The sequence below is a fragment of the Canis aureus genome, chromosome 16 (genome assembly GCF_053574225.1).
Source record: "Canis aureus isolate CA01 chromosome 16, VMU_Caureus_v.1.0, whole genome shotgun sequence".
NCBI classification, from domain to species: domain Eukaryota; kingdom Metazoa; phylum Chordata; class Mammalia; order Carnivora; family Canidae; genus Canis; species Canis aureus.
In genome coordinates, this window is record NC_135626.1 from 58,088,604 (window position 1) to 58,102,422 (window position 13,819).

General features: G+C 44.9%; 1 protein-coding gene across 5 annotated transcripts in view; it reads left to right on the plus strand.

Moving 5' to 3' along the window:
• The window catches only part of NUP85 (nucleoporin 85), a 47,413-nt gene extending 34,006 nt beyond the window's left edge, over positions 1-13,407 (plus strand). For 2 of the 5 annotated variants that reach the window (XM_077854189.1, XM_077854187.1), the window contains 8 exons: positions 9,493-9,576; positions 9,677-9,742; positions 9,930-10,081; positions 10,839-10,956; positions 11,061-11,161; positions 12,197-12,348; positions 12,758-12,859; positions 13,219-13,407. In XM_077854189.1, coding sequence (XP_077710315.1) covers positions 9,493-9,576; positions 9,677-9,742; positions 9,930-10,081; positions 10,839-10,956; positions 11,061-11,161; positions 12,197-12,348; positions 12,758-12,859; positions 13,219-13,317 — 874 coding nt within the window. In that variant the 3' untranslated portion in view covers positions 13,318-13,407. The remainder of the gene's footprint in view (positions 1-9,492; positions 9,577-9,676; positions 9,743-9,929; positions 10,082-10,838; positions 10,957-11,060; positions 11,162-12,196; positions 12,349-12,757; positions 12,860-13,218) is intronic. The other 3 variants (XM_077854188.1, XM_077854191.1, XM_077854190.1) reach the window with 3 other exon arrangements.
• The last annotated feature ends 412 nt before the right edge of the window (positions 13,408-13,819 follow it).

Consider the following 13,819-nt stretch of genomic DNA (forward strand, 5'->3'; position numbering starts at 1 on the left):
CCCTTAGTCTGGGCCTGTGTCTAGCCTGGTGAGCAGGAAAGGGTCTAAAGTATTTCTGTTTCCAGTAAATTTTGGAGCTTGGGTTTTTCTGATCAGGAAGCTACTTCCTACTCTATTCTGAAAGAGGTATCATACTGTAAGTCCTAGGACCTTATCTCAAGAATTGGAGGATAGGCTGAAGTATCTTCAGATTAGCAGAGTTTTAGAAATGTGCCGTCCTGGATGGGGAAGGATTGGATTTGGGGTCCTGTGAGCACTTGATTTTTCTTGAGTTATCTAATCAGACCCAAAGTTCCTGGGAAAACAGGGAAAAGTCTGGGGTTGGGCCAGTGGACTGGTGATGTAGGGAAGTCTTACTGATTTATTTGGGTGTGATGTCAACTGTGTTCATGACTAGCCTGTAAAGGGGAATGAGGGGAATCTTTTTTTTTTTTTTTTTTTTTTTAAGATTTGACTTATTTATTCATGAAAGACACACAAAGAGAGGCAGAGACATAGGCAGAGGGAGAAGCAGGCTCCCCATGGGGAGCTGGATTCGGGATTTGATCCCAGGATTCTGGGTCCTGAGTTAAAGGCAGATGCTTAACCACTGAGCCACCCAGGTGTCCCCAGGGGAATCCTTTTAAAGAGGCCAGAAGGGAGATTTCTAAATGGGTACCTGATGATCCCCATGTTAACTCTGCCAGACCTCTGGGGCAGGAAGGGCAATGAAGGGTTCTGAAGTAGAGCATAGGCCTACTTCATCAGCCTCTTCTGTAGGGCCACAGGTTTGCCTATTATCCCCACAGCTGAAAGGAGAAGTCTGGAATCTGAGTGTTCATTTCCTCCCCCTGCTTTATAGTGTCCTCTAAAAGCCAGTTCTTTGCTATCTGGCAAGAGGAAATAGGGAGCTGGCATAGAATTCACCAGGAGCTGGGCAAGATGTCAGCTTTCTGATGCCCTTAAAGTCCTCCCAAATACTGAACTAGAAGGAAACTAGTCTTCAAAAACTAAGAAGTCCAGTTTAATGTTTGTCTAATCTAGAATCTTCTTGCTGGACCTTTGGCCTGGCCCATAACTTGGCTGCAGTGGTGTGTAGACAGACCCTCATGCACCATTTGCAGAAGAAGGTCCACAACTGCCTGAGCTCAGGTAGGCAGTGGTTGCTGCAGAGCCACCTTACCCTGGCTGTCTCCCCAGCTCCAGTTCTTTTTTAGCAGAGGCCACCCCAGAGCTGTAAGCCTTCCTCAAACATCTTTGAATGAGGAGGCTGTTTTCCTGGCCTGTACGGAGGAGATAAGGCCAGGAGATTGCTTTTGGGATTCTCTGTTAAATGTGTATAAAGCTCCCAGATCTGTTGTTGAGACTTATTTAGCTCTACAGGGAGGATGTGGCAGCCTTGTTCAGCACTCTGTCCAGTCTTGGTCACTCAAACTGTGTCATTAGCACTCTGCCTTCAGTGGTCACTGTCTTGCAGCCTTGGAAGCTACTGTATCCCCTTGGAAAGATGCTGGAGGGCTGCCAGACTGAGGCATGCTGTGGCCCACTGGCTGGCTGTCTCACCAGAACCATGAGCATCAGTCTGGGTAACAGCAGCTGTTCACAAGGGCTGAGCTGTTATTTCCCCATACCCATTCTTTATACCCCACACCATGCCAAGCTTTGAGATTATAGCAGTTTTCCTTGTATTCTTGAATTTATAACCTAGGCTAGATGTGTGGAACCCCTTAAGAGAGGACTTTATATCAGATTGGAAGGTGAGGAAAGAATTATTGAAGGAGGCTTCACTTGAGTCCTAGAAAGCTCAGCAAAGAACAGAAAAGGTCATTTTAGGCAGAGAGAAAAGCATGGGGAAAGACCCAGGCAGGAAAGAAAGCCTGTAACCTGCTGAAGGAACTGCACACGTCTGCACACATCTCTTAGAACCAAAGACTAAGTAAGGGGTTGAAGTGACAAAGATCAGAAAGGAGTCAGATTATCAAGAACCAAATAGATACACTGTACTCAGTAGTTTTGATTAAATCCAAATGGGGAGCCCCTGAGGATTTTGAGTAGGTTAATGCTGTGAAATTTGTATTTGAGAAGGAGCAATCTGAAGAGTATGGAGAACAGCAGGGCTGGTAGCTGGGAGACCAGTCCTAAGACTAATAAAAATCACCCATGTAGAAAATGGTTAATAATTACAATAATGGTGGGCAGCCCAGGTGGCTCAGCGGTTTAGCACCTGCCTTCAGACCAGGGCATGATTCTGGAGACCCCGGATCGAGTCCCACGTCAGGCTCCCTGCATGGAGCCTGCCTCTCCCTGTGTCTCTGTGTGTCTCTCTCGGGAATGAATGAATGAATGAATGAATGAATGAATAAATAAATAAAATTTTAAAAATAATAATTACAGTAATGGTGATACTAGTTAACATTTATTAGACTAAGAACTTTTACGGATTATTTCAGTGTATCTTTGAACAGACTTTTGAGGTAGTAGCTTTTTTCATGCCTATTTTACAAATGAGAGCAGTGATTGCTGGTAAAGTCACATTGTTAGTTCTCAAAGGCAAAGGCACTGTGGTTATTTGGATCCAAAGTCATTTGCTAAAGTCCATACTGTTTGCTGAGCTCTTAAGCATTAACAGGCCATCAAGAAGTCCTATATTAGCTCAACTTCAAAATTCTCTCCCAGCCAGCTTCTTCTCATTCCCTCCTCAGCTGCCACCATAGCCCAGCCACCATTATTAATAGCCCAGACTATTGCAAGTAACCCATGATTGGCTTTGTCACTAACCATATCTCTACATTGTTTGCACAGAACAGTTTGAGCATTCTTTTTAGTCTTTTTTTTTTCAAGGTTTTCGGTTTTTTTTTTCTTTTTAAGATTTCATTTATTTATTCACGAAGACACAGAGGAGAAGAGAGAGAGAGAGAGAGGCAGAGACACAGGCAGAGAGAGAAGCAGACTCCATGAAGGGAGCCTGACGTGGGACTCGATCCTGGATCTCCAGGATCATGCTCTGGGCTGCAGGCAGTGCTAAAACTGCTGCGCCACGGGGCTGCCCTCCAGGTTTTGTTTAAGAGAGATAAGTTGGGGAGCAGGGGGAGAGGGACAAGCAGACTGTGCTGAGCATGGAGCCCAATCATGTGTTTAATCCCATGACCCTGAAATCGGGATCTCAGCTAAAATCTAGAGTCAGATGCTCCACTGAATGAGACACCCAGGCACTCCTTGTTTTCTTTAGAGTTTCTTTATTCATGAGAGAATCCCAGAGAGAGGCAGAGACATAGGCAGAGGGAGAAGCAGGCTCCCTGTGGGGAACCCGATGTGGGACTCAATCCCGGGATCCTGGAATCATGACCTGAGCCAAAGGCAGACGCTTATACTGAGCCACCAGGCATCCCACATTTTTGGTTTTTTTTTTTAAGTTTTTATTTAAATTCCAGTTAGTTGGGCAGCCCCAGTGGCGCAGCAGTTCAGTGCTGTCTGCAGCCTTGGGGTGTGATCCTGGAGACCCTGGATCGGGTCCCATGTCAGGCTTCCTGTATGGAGTCCGCTTTTCCCTCTGCCTGTGTCTCTGCCCCTCTCTCTCTCTCTGTCTCTATGAATAAATAAAATCTTTAAAAAAAGAAAATAAATTCCAGTTAGTTAACATACAATGTAATATTAATTTCAGGTGTGCAGTATAGTGATTAAACACTTCCATACATCACCCATTGCTCATCACAAGTGCCTTTTTTTTTTTTTTTTTTTTTAAGGATTTTATTTATTTATTCATGAGAGACACGGAGAGAGAGCACAGGAGAGTCAGAGACACAGGCAGAGGGAGAAGCAGGCTCCATGCAGGGAACCTGATGTGGGACTCGATCCCTGGTCTCCAGGATCAGGTCCTTGGGCTGAAGGCAGCGCTAAACCGCTGAGCCACCTGGGCTGCCCAACAATGCCCTCCTTAATCCTCATCACTTAAGGACACCTCGGTGGCTCAGTGTTTGAGCGTTTGCCTTTGGCTCAGGTCATGATCCCAGAGTCCTGGGATCGAGCTTGCTTCTCTCTGCCGGTTCTCTACCTCCCTGTCTCTCAAGAATAAATAAAGTCTTAAAAAAGAAATCTTCATCACTTACTTCTCCCACCTCCCCATCCATCTCCTCTCTGGTAACTAGCAGCTTATTCACTCTCATTAAGAGTCTCTTTCTTGGTTTGTCTCTTTCACTCCTTTTTTCTCCCCCTTTGCTCATTTGTTTTATTTAAGATTTTATTTTGAAGTAATCTCTATACCCATTGTGGGGCCCCTCACTCAAAACTGAGATCAAGAGTCTCAAGCTCTACCAATTGAGCCAGCCAGGTGCCTTGGTTTGTTCTTTATTTTTTTTATCTTTTATTTATTATTTTTTTAAAGATTTTTAATTTATTCATTAGAGACACAGAGAAAGAGGGAGGCAGAGACACAGGCATAGGAAGAAGCAGGCTCCCCGCAAGGACCCCGATGCAGGACCTGATCCCAGGACTCCTGGGATTACAACCTGAGCCAAAGGCAGATGCTCAACCGCTGAGCCACCCAGGCACCCCTGTTTTGTTTTTTAAATTACACACGAGTACTAAATAAAATCTTTAAAGGGGGGGGGCAGCCTTGGTGGCGTAGCGGTTTGGTGCTGCCTGCAGCCTGGGGTGTGATCCTGGAGACCTGGGATCGAGTCCTGCTTCGGGCTCCCTGGGTAGAGCCTGCTTCTCCCTCTGCCTGTGTCTCTGCCTCTCTCTCTCTGTGTCTATGAATAAATAAATAAAATCTTTAAAAATAAATAAATAAATTACACATGAGTGAAATCAAATGGTATTTCACTTTCTCTGGTTGATTGATTGCACTTAGCACAGTACTGTTTAGCTCCATCCTTGTTGTTACAAATGGAAAGATTTCATTCTTTTTTTGTGGCTCTTATTCCATTGTATATATGTACCACATCTTTATCCATTCATCAGTCGATGGACATTTGGGCACTTGCCATCTTTTGGCTATTGTAGATAATTCTGCAATAAACATTGGAGTACACGTACCCCTTTGAATTACTATTTTTGTATCTTTTGGGTAAATACCTAGTAGTGCAATTGCTGGGTCATGGAATAGTTGTATTTTTAACTTTTTTAAAAAGTAAGCTCTATACCCATGTATGGCTTGAACTTGTGACCCCAAGATCACGAGTCACACAGTCTACTGACTGAGCCAGACACCCCCTCTACCTTTAAGGTTTTTTTTAAAGATTTTATTTATTCATGAGAGAGAGAGACAGAGGGAGAAGCAGGCTCCATGCAAGGAGCCAGATGTGGGACTTGATCCAAGGATTACGCCCTGAGCTGAAGGCAGACGCTTAACTGCTGAGCCACTCAGGCATCCATACTTTTAAGTTTTTGAGAAACATCCATAGTGTTTTCCACCAGTTCGTATTTCCACCAACTGCGCACAGGGCTCCCCTTTCTCCACATCCTTGCCAACTGATCTGTTGTTTCTTGTGTTGATTTTAGCCATTGTGACAGGTGTGAGCTGATATTTCATTGTGGTTTTGATTTGCCAGTCTTCTCAGTGTTAAACCAGGTTTTCCTGCTTTCTGACCCAGTGGCTTCCCATCACAAGGCCCTAAGTGAGCTGGCCTCTGCTTACCTTGAAGTTTGAATCACATGGGCTTCATTTTGAAGTAAAAACAAGACTTTCTACTCCAGAGCCTTTACACTGACTATTGCCCCTATTTCAGGAGGGCTCCTTTTCCTTGTTTTCCTGTGGCAGGCTCCCTGCCTCCTCCAATCCTCTGTTTAAATAACTATTCTCTGGATCCCTGGGTGGCGCAGCGGTTTGGCACCTGCCTTTGGCCCAGGGCGCGATCCTGGAGACCCGGGATCGAATCCCACATGGGGCTCCCGGTGCATGGAGCCTGCTTCTCCCTCTGCCTGTGTCTCTGCCTCTTTCTCTCTGTGACTATCATAAATAAATAAAAATTAAAAATAAATAAATAAATAACTATTCTCGATTCATTTTCTATATGTAGCTTATTCTAGAGGGGTGGACTGTGCATGTAGTTGTGTATGTGGGGAGAGATCTTGTATTTATATTTTGTAGGTTTATTCACCTTATTTAATATTCTACCTTAGGACCAGCCTTTTTTTTTTTTTTTTTAGTTTTTATTAATTTAGAGAAAGAATGCGAGTGCATTAGAGCAGAAGTAAGGGAGGAAGAAGGAGAATCTCAAGCAGACTCCTTGCTGAGCTTGGAGCCTGATAGGGGCTTGATCCCACAACCCTGAGATATGACTTGAGCCCAGATCACGAGTGGGATGCTTAACCAAGCCACCCAGGTATTCCATGGGACCGGCTACTCTTGATTTCAGCTGTTACTTTTGAATTTTTCATAACTTCAGTTTCTAAAGATAGCTTCGGTGTCTCAAAGCGCTGTACTGACCATCATAATTCCTCCACTTTGGCATTCAAGCTAAAGTTAAAAGAATAATTAGCCAGTCACTTAGTAGCAGGACTGGATTTGAACCAATTTGCAGTGTGGATAAACCATATCCATGGTGGTCAGGAAGCAGTTTAGTAGGGATTAGTTATGTGTTAACCTCAATTTCAGATTTGCTGATTTTTATATTTATAGAGCACTAGTCAAAGGAATCTTTTTTAAGATTTTATTTATTTATTCATGAGAGACACAGATTGAGAGAGAGAGAGGCAGAGACACAGGCAAAGGGAGAAGCAGGCTCCATGCAGGGAGCCCGATGCGGGACTCGATCCCAGGACTCCAGGATCACGCCCTGGGCCGAAGGCAGGTGCTAAACTGCTGAGCCCCCCAAGGATCCCCATGGAATCTTTTTTTTTTAAGAATTTATCTGAGAGAACACGTGAGGGGGAGCACAAGTTGGGGAAATTTTATTTATTTGAGAGAGAGCCAGCAGCAGAGAGCATGAGTAAAGAGGAGAAGGGGGAAGCAGACACCCCACTGAGTAGGGAACTATATGTGGGGCTGGATCCCAGGACCCCGGGATCATGACCTGAGCCAAAGGAAGATGCTTAACCGACTGAGCCACCCAGGTGCCCCTTGGTTACTTTTTTAAAGATTTATTTTAGAGAACAAGAGAGGACTGTGTGTGCATTTTGAGGGGGTGCACAAGGGGGGGAGAGGGAAAGAATCTCAAGCAGACTCCCCACAGAGCATGGAGCCTGATGCAGGGCTCAGTCCATGACCCTGAGATCATGATGAGCCAAAATCATGACTGGGATGCTTAACTGGGGCACCCAGGTGCCCCAGTGTGTTTGTCTTTTACTCTTAGGAAAGTGGAGTTTTAATGATTACTTTCTTTTTTTTTTTTTTTTTTTTTTTAATTTATTTATGATAGTCACAGAGAGAGAGAGAGGCAGAGACATAGGCAGAGGGAGAAGCAGGCTCCATGCACCGGGAGCCCGACGTGGGATTCGATCCCGGGTCTCCAGGATCGCGCCCTGGGCCAAAGGCAGGCGCCAAACCGCTGCGCCACCCAGGGATCCCTAATGATTACTTTCTATAACAAAATCAAATGTAAGTAAAGTGGAAGCAGACTATCAAGATAGATAGTTTCAAGGTATAATCATGCATTAAGGTAAAAACTTCTGCTTTCATGATCTAAAAAGAATAGAGATTGGTTTACACTGAATTACTGGACAAATGTTCAAAACTTACGCCTTGTTCTTAGGGCTATGGATCCTCAAATATTCCATCTGTTCCAGGATTCCACCATTAGGGAATGCTCTTGTTTCTTGGTTTCAACTCAGGTCATGATTTCAGGGTCATGGGATCAAGCCCTGCATTGGGCTCTGTGCTGAGTGAGGAGTCTGCTTGAGATTCTGTCCCTCTCCACCTTCACGTGCACTTGCGCCCTAAAATAAAATCTTTAAAAAAAAAAGTAATATTTTCCAATATTCTTTTTTTTTAAAAAGACTTTATTTATTCATGAGAGACACAGAGAGAACGAGAGAGGTAGACACAGGCAGAGGGAGAAGCAGGCTCCATGCAGGGAGCCCGAATGGGACTCGATCCTGGGTCTTCAGGATCACACCCTGGGCCGAAGGCAGACGCTAAACCGGAGAGCCACTCAGGGATCCCGTTTTTGGCAATTTTCAAAAATACCTTTTCTTGTATTTTTTTATATTTCCACAATCCTTCAATACTAAGAGTTCTATAAATTATGTGCTACACAAAGTCCTATCATGCTCAAGTTTTCAAAGAGTACTTCCTTGATCCAAGTTCTCCTTTAGCTATGGCTTTGCTAATTTTGTAATTCTGTGTTCCTTTCTGACCTTGTTCTTTTTAGACAGGAGTCCCAATAAATAAGATCTGCTTGGTGAGGAGCCTGCTGCTTCTCCCTCTCCTCCTCACTCATGCTCTCTACTACTCTCTCTCTCTCAAATAAATAAAAACTTAAAAAAAAAAAGTCAAGCATTATATACAAAGAGAAAGGCCTATGCCAAGTAACAAATGAGTAATATAACCAGAAATGATGTATGTACATACAGTAAGTGCATTGGAATACTCTATACAGCATGATGCAGGGTGTTTTCAAACAACTGATGATGTAAAACAGTGATTTCCAAGGCATTTACTTAATCAGACCTTTAGAGGGCCCTAGAAACCTTCACTTTTAACAAGGGCCCCAGGAACTTCTAGGTTTTGATTAAAAGTGTGGTTTGGGAGAGGACTTCACCTTCATTGTGGCCAGAGTACATATACGATAAAATTATAAATCTTGTAATTGAACAAAATTTCTTTATACAAAGTACTAATAGAAACCTAAACAAAAGATGGTTTTTAAAAGTATCGTGTATATATATGTATATATATAGTCCTATTCATAAAGTATATTAATCAAAAGCTGTACAATGAGAAGCATTAATAGTGAAGCCAGCTGCAAATATATTGCTTTGAAGTCCATGTTTCCTCAAGCATCAAAAACTACCAGTCTCTTAGTCTTTTGTTGATTTCTGTATTTTTGATGTGTTAGTTTCAGGTTTACAACATTTGACAATTCTGTACATCACAAAACGTTCACCACCAGAAGTGCAGTTACCATGCGTTACCACATAAAGTTAGCATAGCTATACTTTTCATTTGCATAAATCACTCATAACTGGAAGTTTGTACCTTTTCACGTAGTTCTCCAGTCCCCTACCTCCCTCTGTCTGATAACCACCAGTTTGTTCTCTGTGTTTATTAAGTCTGTTTGTTTTTTTTTTTTACACATTATTTTGTATCCACATTCTCTGCATGTGATTGGATCCCTGAATTTTATTTTCACTGTGAAATTTTCCAGAGATCTAGATTGTTGGCTTCCACTTTGAGGGCTTACCATCCTTCTGAGTATCCACTGTCCGTCCCCACATAGCACATAGCTATGTGCTTCCAGACATATTTTCACTTGTTATTGTCCCTCCCATCCTTTTATGCAAAGGATATGCAGGCTCACATGGGCCATATAGTCACCCTGACTCTCCTTCTTGCCCTGGTGTTTGAATCTGTAGTATTGCTCTGAGCAACTGGTGGTTTGTGGCCCATCTGACAGACCTGCTGGATCACTGCAAGCTCCTCCAGTCGCACAACCTGTAGTAAGTGTGTGGCGGCCATGCCTGCCCTTGGGTTGGGCTGTGGGAGGGCCCTGAATGGAGCAGGCCAGGGGTTTGGGTCTCCTGTTATGTTTTCTTTCAGCTTTGGATCTAACATGAGAGAGTTCCTCCTGCTGGAATATGCCTCAGGACTGTTTGCTCATCACAGGTAGGAAAGCCCCAAGGATATGAGGTGCTTTTCAGCATGGATGTACCACTGGGTCTTGGATTGTGCTCTCCCCTGTCTGGTTCCCTGAAGGCAACGGGTCCAGGGGAGGAGCCATCTTGGTGCCAGTCCCCAAGCTCTAGGGCAGCACATGGGCTCATCAGTCGCTCCTGTCCTTGGATGTTTGCAGCCTGTGGCAGCTGGGAGTGGACTACTTTGACTACTGCCCTGAGTTGGGCCGAGTTTCCTTGGAGCTGCACATTGAGCGGATCCCCCTGAGCACTGAGCAGAAAGCTCTCAAAGTGCTGCGGATTTGTGAGCAGCGGCAGATGACTGAGCAAGGTGAGCCCACCCTCCTCCTGCATGCTTGCTGCTCATGCTGCTCTGGCCGGACTGGAGAACGGCTGGGCAGTGGGTGCCAAGAGATAAGCCAAAACAGGAAAATTATTGAGGAAGGACAAATGGCTAGGGAGGTGTCAGGACTTAGAAGCAGTGGAGCACACGGCCTTTTAAAGAGATCCTGACCCACTTCCTCTCTCCTGCTTACTCTAAGAAGGTCAGGACTGAGGTCAGCTTGGAATTTACTTCTCCCAGGTGGGTTGCTATTGCTAGCTAAGACTGTCTCAGTGGGGAAGCAGGATCAGTCGCAGCTCAGGAAGAGCACAAAAAGAAAGCTGTTCTATTTTCGCCCTCTCCTTTCACTGTTGAGGGATAAAAACCCAAGTTCTTTCTAGAGGCATCTGCTTGCTTATGACCATCGCTGAAAACGTATGGATGGCATTCAAAACCCAAAGGATGTTTTTGGCACCTGGACAAATGCCCTATTAGCTGACCTGTGGGGAGCAATAAAAATCTTTTTGTACTCCTAAAATCAAACCCACTCACAAGGTCATTCCTGCCAGGATGGGACATAGTGTTAATAGAGCCAGGAGGCAATTTATAAGCCCCAGAGTCCCCAGTGTTGGCAACAAGTTGTATTTGGAACCTGTGAAGAGGCTGCAGAAAGCTCAGAGGAGAGAGAAGCCTACTCCTATCTGGCAAGGTTCAAGAACGGCCTGATCTGCAGGGTGAAAAGTTCACCTTCTTTTTCCTTACAAAGTCCGCAGCATTTGTAAGATCTTAGCCATGAAAGCTGTCCGCAACAATCGCCTGGGCTCTGCCCTATCTTGGAGCATCCGAGCCAAAGATGCTGCCTTTGCCACGCTGGTGTCAGACAGGTGGGCTCAACCTCTCTTGGCTTTCTGGGGACTGTCTGGGAAGTCGGGAGGCTGAGGAAGGTGGCCTGGGACCGCTGCTCAGACCTCTGGGCCGGGCCTGGCAGGTTCCTCAAGGATTACTGTGAGCGAGGCTGCTTTTCTGATCTGGATCTCATTGACAACCTGGGGCCAGCCATGATGCTCAGTGATCGACTAACCTTCTTGGGTGAGTCTCTGGGCTCTGTCCCTTGGACCTTCAGCACAGTGATGGGTTGTGCAGCTGGGAGGGACTGATTTAGGCTTCTCCAGTGTTTCCTTCCTGTTGAGCCCAAATTCCTTGAACTATGTATGCCAGACTCTACAAAGCATATTTTCTGGAAATATTTCCTAGTAGTGTCAAACTTGAGAAAAAGGTACAAGAGTAATATAAGAAGTAAGGAGCTCCCATGTACGCTTTCTCGAAATTCACCATTTTTATTTTGCCTCATTTATTATTCTCTCAGGTTTTGGGGGAGTAATCTGAAAGTTGGAGTTTCTTCCCCTTTCTTCATAAATACTTGAGCACGTGTTTCCTAAGAGAAGCACATCCTCTTCTAGAACTAGCTATCCGAATGTACTGCTCTCATAAAATCTCTAGTCCATGTTCTGGTTATTATCAGCTCTCCCAGCGACGGCTTTTGTCACGTCCACATTCACAAATTCAGTTTTCCTGTCTCTGTAGTGCTTCTGCATTTCTTAGTGCTTCTGCACTTCTTCACCTTGACTTTTTTTTTAAAGATTTTTATTTATTTATTCATGAAAGAGACAGGCAGAGGGAGAAGCAGGCTCAATGCAGGGAGCCCGATGTGTGGGACTCGATCCCAGGACTCCAGGGTCACGCCCTGGGCCAAAGGCAGGCGCTAAACCGCTGAGCCATCCAGGGATCCCACCTTGACATTTTTGAAGAGTCTGTTCTGCTTTCTTATGCCCTTATTTTGGATTTATGTCAGGTTTCCTCATGATGAGATTGAGACCTACGGGTTCTTCAATCTGTTGCAGTCCACGTCTCTGGTTTGGTTTGGTGGTTACATTCTGGGAGGTTGGCTCTTTGGAGCTCCTTCAAAATGTATGTGTGTGTGTGTGTTTATGTGTGTTTTCAATTCTGTTGGTACATGAGTTTCGAGACCGTTCTGGAAGAGTCTCCCTGCTTTGGAGCGGCTGGTATGGGGTTTCTCATCTTGTTTAGGGCCAGAGGTGACTCAGTGCTCTGTTTTCTCAATAGGAAAGTACCGCGAGTTCCACCGATTTTATGGGGAGAAGCGTCTTGCTGATGCAGCTTCTCTTCTCCTGTCATTGATGACTTCCCAGATAGCCCCACGGTCTTTCTGGGTAATACTATTAATAGATGCCTTGCCCCTTTTGGAAGAGAAAGAGGTACAGTTTGAATTCAGAATGATTTTCTTCTCTGTGTTTTGTAGTCCTTGATTGTGCTTCATTCTGTAGCTGTTGTGGGTGCACATCCACACATCATCTCCCAAGTAGGGCCCTGCACGTATGTGTGCATTCCCCTGTAACGCCCACTCTGAAAATCTGGTATCTACCCAAGAAAAGCTACTTAATTTGAAATGAAGCAGCGGTCTACGGATAGTACTCCGCCTAGGGCCCTGACAGGAAGGGCTGAGAGTGAGCATAAGGGCTCTGTCCTCCCAGAGCTGCATATACAGAGCTCACTCCTCCCAAGGGTTTGCACAAAGGCCATCTCTGAACCCAGGTGCATGCCCAGACCAGTGCAGCCCTTGCCTGGGGAGCAACTAAGCAAAGCAGCCACTCCTCTCTCTCCTAGGTGGTTTTTTCAGCAGAGCAAACATATGAGCTGATGAGATGTCTAGAGGACTTCGCCTCAAGAAGGCCAGTGTGGAGAGAGCCTGGTGTTCAGCGACTCCAGGTTATTTTAGCTTTTGGATTGTTGATTCCATAATGGTGATGAGAAAAGGCTCCTTCCATCTTAGACTTCCCTACTTTCCTCCAGAAACACTGGCTCCTTACAAACTTGTGCTTCTTGAGTTACCTTTTAACCTGTTATTGACACCCCCAACTCTTTAGTAGAAAGTAGGGTGGTTCTAGTGTTCTGTTCTTTTCTTCTGGCGGTCACAGTGGGCCTTTGCATGTGGTTCTGTCAACTTGCTGGAAGCTAGTACTAAATGCTAAATGCCCTTGGTCTGCCTTTGGGTCAGATAGAGCCTTGCAGAGCTTTAAAGAAGGAACACTTCTGCTGTACCTCACGCTGGCTCTCTTTACTTTTAGGAGGACGTGGAGAACACGAAGTTGGAAATGCTGAGACTTGCTCTTGCACGAAATCTTGGCCGGGCCATTATAAAAGAAGGCTCACTGGAAGGATCCTGAGGTCAGCCAAGAGCTGCTTCAATGTGGCATTTTCATATGGCAATGTATATAGATTTCTGAAAAAATAAATTTTTCTTCCCCCAAATAGAAGGCAAATTCTTGGAGTCCAGCCTAGGGAGTTTCCCCTCTACTATGAACCTGAGGTTGGTGGTAATTAAGAAAGTGCTTGTTATGTTTTCCTTGGATGGAACTGGTCTCCCTGTCTCCCAAAAGAAAAAAAAGCCACTCCTGGAAGTCATGACGGTGAGTGCAGTGCCCTCCTTCCCTATTAGCTTAAACAAGAGTGGTCAGTGGTTTACTTACGCTTCTGAAATTTAGCCTTTATAATCAACTGGAACCTTTACCTGGTTTTTACTTTAGAAAAGGAAAAGGTCCAGGAACCTGTACTTTGACCAACAAAAATCTCAGGTGATGCCAGCATATCTACCTGTATACGTCTGGAATTCCTAAGTGGTGCTTTGTCCACAGTAGAGTGAATGGTCATCTGTATTAGGATTCCAGG